Consider the following 5751-nt stretch of genomic DNA (forward strand, 5'->3'; position numbering starts at 1 on the left):
AAGACTTAGTGCGATTGGCACTTTTAGCAAAGAACGCCATTGATACGTATCGTAGCAAATTTGTCCTGTCGTTTCTTGTCGTTGGTAAGTTTTTCTGGTTTTTTTATTTTGAATGCAAAAAAAAAGACATATTAACACTCTTTCTTTAATTATCATCACGTTGAATAAGGACATCACGCAACATTCTACTTGACTGATGGTACAAGGAATGGCTTCTATCCAATGGTCGAAATTGCCCATATTCAATTGCCAATGTCTTTGAAAGAACTTCCACTTTTCATCGCACAAGCCGACCAATTGACAATCGTTTCCTCCGCCTTCTGGAGCTTGTGTGTCGACCAGAAAACGGATCAACAATCATCACTTATGCCAACCCTTTCCGACAATGAAATAGCAACAATTATGGATATCCGCACCAACCGCAAAAGAAAAGCAAGTACCAGTCACCACAATCATTGATACCTCCCATCCTACTTGACTCCTATACATTTTTATTAAAACAACTAGTAAAGTATACTACTCAAATGAGTCCTTTTTCGTTTCACGATATTTGTTTTTTTTTTTTTTTTTTTTTTTTTTTTTGGCTGGCAGTTTGGATAGCCTTTTTTTTTCAGTTTGGATAGCCTTTTTTTTCAGTTTGGATAGCCTTTTTTTTCTTGGCTGGCAGTTTGGATAGCCTTTTTTTCAGTTTGGATAGCCTTTTTTTTCTTGGCTGGCAGTTTGGATAGCCTTTTTTGTCTTGGCTCGCAGTTTGGATAGCCTTTTTTTTTTGGCTCGCAGTTTGGATAGCCTTTTTTTCAGTTTGGATAGCCTTTTTTTTCTTGGCTGGCAGTTTGGATAGCCTTTTTTGTCTTGGCTCGCAGTTTGGATAGCCTTTTTTTTTTGGCTCGCAGTTTGGATAGCCTTTTTTTTTTGGCTCGCAGTTTGGATAGCCTTTTTTTTTTGGCTGGCAGTTTGGATTAGGGTCTTTATTCACGGATTCGAAACGGATTGCAGCGAACTCGGATCCGTTTCGTTTTTAAACGGATCGATTTTTTGAAATCCGGATCTGATCCGGATTATAAAACTGCAGTTCCAATTCCGTTTCGTGAGAATCCGGATTGAATCCGGATCAATTTCGGATCAGCACGTCAACACAAGGCTCATTAAACGATGTATATATAAATGGGAAATGACGACATAAAAAAAGCACGTTTTCTTATGACCAGGATTGAGTTATCGTGAAGTTTATCGTAGTCGTTATAGAGCATGTCGTAATGGTGAGAAAGCAATAAAGACAGGCAGCAAGATTTGAAAAAGCATTCCAAAGTATAAAATGTATTTGGAAAAAATTATTTATTTTCTATATGTAACAACCAGAGCGCCGGAACGAATAGTGTATAAGAAGTAAAAGAAAGGTGGGAAGAGGATGACGGAAAGTTGAGATGTAGGTAAAAGGGAAAAGGGGGAAAAGAGAAAAAAGCAGTCTTCAGAAAACCAAAAGGTACAAATGTTGTTGCAGCCTACTCCTCACCAAAAAATTTGCTCCACGAGTCAATCAACACACTTGCCTTAGCTTCTTCGAAGCAAGTCTGTTCCGCGAGCTAGGAACATACTGCTTTGCACGAGAAAACGTGCGCTCTGATCCTGTCGACGAGGCTGGAATTGCTAAGTATCTTCGTGCCATTCTTTTCAACTCGGGCCAGTCGTTCATTTCCGATCGCCAATATTCCAACACTACGCCGTTGTCAGCCCCACCCTTTGGATCAGTCACTGTATCCGCCTGGAAGTACTTCTCAAGCTGGTCTTTGTTGATGGCCGCCTTCTTGATCAGTGCATTGGGGTTTGTAGGAGTCATGACTTGGCTTCTGCTTGGCTTATAGGACTCCCACGCCTTTTCGACCAGCTCGATTGCGTCCGTCCGAAATATACCCCAGTTCTCGCTTTCCCACCATTCGTACTTTAGGCGCGGGTCCATGGCCGTCGCAACAGCGTACGCATGTCCTTCTGCTTTGTAGTAATATCCTTGCAACTTATTCCACCCGCATTTTGCAGCTGCTGCAAGTTCCAGCCATGTCTACAGTTGCAAAGGAAAGTTTTAGAACTTCACTACTTCTATACGGGAGTGTTTTTATACGGGAGTGTTTTTACATTTATGCTGATTAAACGTTTACTTACTTCTTTCCATTGTTCTTGGTAATGCTCAAGTTTGTCTAGCAATCGATTGTAGCTGAGGATGACGAGGTTCATAGTGGCATATGAGGAACCTGATAGCAACGGCGTCAACTTGGCGAATTCATAGAGCAACTCACAGATACATTCCAGGCAAACCCATTCAGTGTCTGTCAGCTGGTAGTTCTGTAGAGTTGCTATATTGTGGCATGCTCGATTGTAGTTACACTTCACTTTCAAGGCCCTTTGCAGCATATCAAAGGTGGAGTTCCAGCGGGTACGCACGTCCAAGATCAGCTCAAGCTCCTCTGAAGACCCGGCAACATCTTCACCTCCATCTTCTCCACTGGCGCCTTGCTTTGGCTGGTGTAAGGACTTGAATGTCTCGAGATATTGATTGTTTTTTTGTGGTGTCGCGCGGATACTGACAATGCCTTTACGAAGCTTACGCAGTGTTTTGCCTAGGTAAGAGAGAAACGACGATGATAATTAACATGGTGTGTGTACTGTTAGCTTGTGTGTTTTTTCGTACCTGTACTGAACACTGCTATATCGTCGCTACCAGTTAAAGCTTCTTGCTCATCATTATACGCCTCGCCATGCAACCCGTCGTGGAGAATCGCCTGCACTGCCAAATTTAAAACATGGGTTATGCAGGGTATACGGTTCTGCGTGGCGTCAAAAATATCCGCGCCGACCTGGAACTCCAAGTTTTGCGCCATTGTGTTCATATTGGAAGCATTATCTGCCGTCAAGAAGAATGGTTTTGTTGCAAGGCTCCAGTCACCCAGCACCTTGAGGAATGCGTCTGCCATGTTGGCTCCTATATGTGGACCGGTGAGAAGCTCTAGACCAAGGACGATTGATTGCTGGTTCCAATCATTGTCGATCCAGTGGGCCGTGATACCAAGAAAAGAAGCCCTCCACTCACTTGTCCAGGCATCGACGGTGTATGATAGGAACGGCACGTTTTTCAGTACCTCGAATATGCAAGTGCGGTAGATATGGTATGTGTCAAACAAATCGCGGGCGGCAGTGCTGTCACTTGGCAATTTGACATGCGTAGTTGTCGGTGCTGATTGTGCAAGATTCAGCAGCGACTGGAACCGCGGATTCTCGACGATCGCAAATGGCAAAGCAGCAGACACGAGAAAAAGACAAAGTGCGTGACGGAATGCTTCAGAGCTGAACCTGGAAACGCTAAAACCAGGAGCAGGAAAGGCGTCGAGCGTTTGTCCTTGTGGTGGTGCATCAACGGAAGTATTCTTGGTAATATTGTGGTTCTTGAGCAAATGGTTGGATAGACCCGTCGTAGTACCTTTGGGATCTTGGTATTTTCTATTGCAGAAACCGTTGCCGACCGGAACATTGCAATAATAAAAGATGCCGCCACTCTGGCTTTCGTGGGCCTCTCTGATGAACCATTTGTACACCCAACTTTCGCGCGCTTTGACAGTTTTTCCCTTGGTTTGCCGCTTATTGGTACTGAAATGACGCTTTCGATATTGCTGGTGCTCTCCATTTCAACGATGTCAGCATCGGTTGACATGGCAGACGATTGGCGGTCAACTGACATAAAGCTTTGGGCCCGAGCAAGAGTTGATGATTCCTAACCAACGGTAACGACTTATATTAGTACAGATGGTCAGGTACGTATTTGTGACGCAACGGGTTTATGATATAAACATACTTCGCCATGATCGGACAAGTCATCATGATTGCTGGTGGAAAGACGGCGTTTACCAAGAATTGAAAACTCGGGTTGGTTCATTGTAAGTATCTACACAGGCATGGCAGTGTATTAATATATGGTAAAGAAAAGTGGTAGGATACATCACAAAATAATGCAAGTGAAAAGTGGTATAGCTTACTCGGTTATTAAAATAAAAATATGCGGATTTGCCTTTGAATCGTTCTTCTCTTCTTGCTTTTATATATGTTGCTTCCTTGTTCTTTTACATCTCTTTTTGCAGCATGATAGACTTTCAAGCATGATAGATTTTCAAGCATGATAGTAAAGCACTTCTACATCGTGCATTAACGATCTGCTACAGCGCCGGGATGACGCTTGATAGGATAGGACGTAATTTCCTTAAACGTAATTTATTTCCGCCACAATTGGGCCCAACTCAAAAAGATCTACGGTATCAGGCTATCGGTGAGCTATCGATATTCAGTGGGTGCCTCCGTATTATAATGTCTGATAAGCTTTCTACTTTTCCACTCCCGTGTATGCTTATGCCCATCACTATCGAATTACGAGATTCCATTACTTGATTCCGCTGATAACAAATCCCGTTGACATCGGAGCCATTTGCTTTGATATGCTCCTGATATACGAGACATACTTTGCTTGACATTGCCGATAACTACCCGTTGAAAATCGTTGCATATACTTTGACTTTTTTTACACTGCTATCCTACTGATAAGCAAAACATTTTTACTTGACTTTGCTGATAACTGCCTATTTGGTTCCGGGATCAATGCTTTGTTTTCCGCTACAGTGTATATGCCATTGTTTACTTTCATCTATCTTTGATTTTATCCATTGCCGCTATCATTCGTTTATTGTTTTCAGCCTTTAGGAGATGTCTATATTCTATAATACAACTTTGGTTAATTAAGCTAACTGATGGGTATACAGTTCTCCTCTAGGCAATAAACAAGCTCAAAATCTTATGATCACATCAAATAATGGAAATGGTATTGGACAGCCATGTTTCTTTCCGTTATAGTGTATGGCATAAGAACAGCGAGGCCATTCTGCTTTATTTTGATACACGACAGTAGATGGATAGCTATATAACGCAAGCATACCTCAATATCATGTGTAAGTTGAAAAAATAGAGGATCTATCATCATATATTTTGGTGTTTGCAGAGTCGGTACTTTGATGCTGCAACAGTATGGATACTACTGCTACTTTTACTTCTGCACCATTTACAACTTTACTAACTTAGCACAAATAAAAACTCGTTTTTGTTTTCTATAAATGGAGTTGTGAGTTGAGGTGCATTGTACTAGAATTAGCATGCTGTGCATTCGACATGGGAAAAACGGATCAAACGGAACAAACGGATCGCAAACTTTTGAACCGTTTTTGATCCGGATCAGCAATCTCGAATCCGAATCCGTTTCGTTTCGTAAAAAATGCAATCTTAATCCGTTTCATTTCAATTCGAAACGAAACGGATCAGCCAATCCGGATTTTCTGAGTACCCCTATAAATGCACCCATTCACACACATGAAAACATAAAGAAGTATATTGAGTATCGAGGATATAAATGTGTGTATCTTCCTACTTACTCTCCAGAGCTTAATCCAATTGAACAATTTTGGGCAGTGGCAAAAAGTAAGGTTAAGCGTCATAGGTTTTTGCAGGAATACACTTTGTCCAATAGGATTACAGAAGCCTGTAACAGTGTGAAGCAAAGTCATTTCAAAGGTTTCGTCTCGCATTCTTACCAGTGTTGGGACAAATGTCGAAACAGACAATCTATGTAATGACCCAAACGAATGTGCGATTAGGGGAAAACGGTAAGTGCAATCAGGAAAAAAAAGGCTATCCAAACTGCGAGCCAAAAAAAAAAAGGCTATC

General features: G+C 41.8%; 1 protein-coding gene across 1 annotated transcript; it reads left to right on the forward strand.

Moving 5' to 3' along the window:
* BDB00DRAFT_352931 (uncharacterized protein) lies at positions 1 to 553 on the forward strand (the record flags this gene model as incomplete). The annotated part of the gene is made up of 2 exons (XM_053117048.1): positions 1 to 84; positions 170 to 553. Coding segments are annotated over 2 exons (374 nt in total), but the record flags the coding sequence as incomplete, so codon positions are not given.
* Between the last annotated feature and the right edge of the window lie 5198 nt (positions 554 to 5751).

This window comes from Zychaea mexicana (assembly GCF_025766255.1).
Source record: "Zychaea mexicana strain RSA 1403 chromosome Unknown BDB00scaffold_327, whole genome shotgun sequence".
NCBI lineage: Eukaryota > Fungi > Mucoromycota > Mucoromycetes > Mucorales > Lichtheimiaceae > Zychaea > Zychaea mexicana.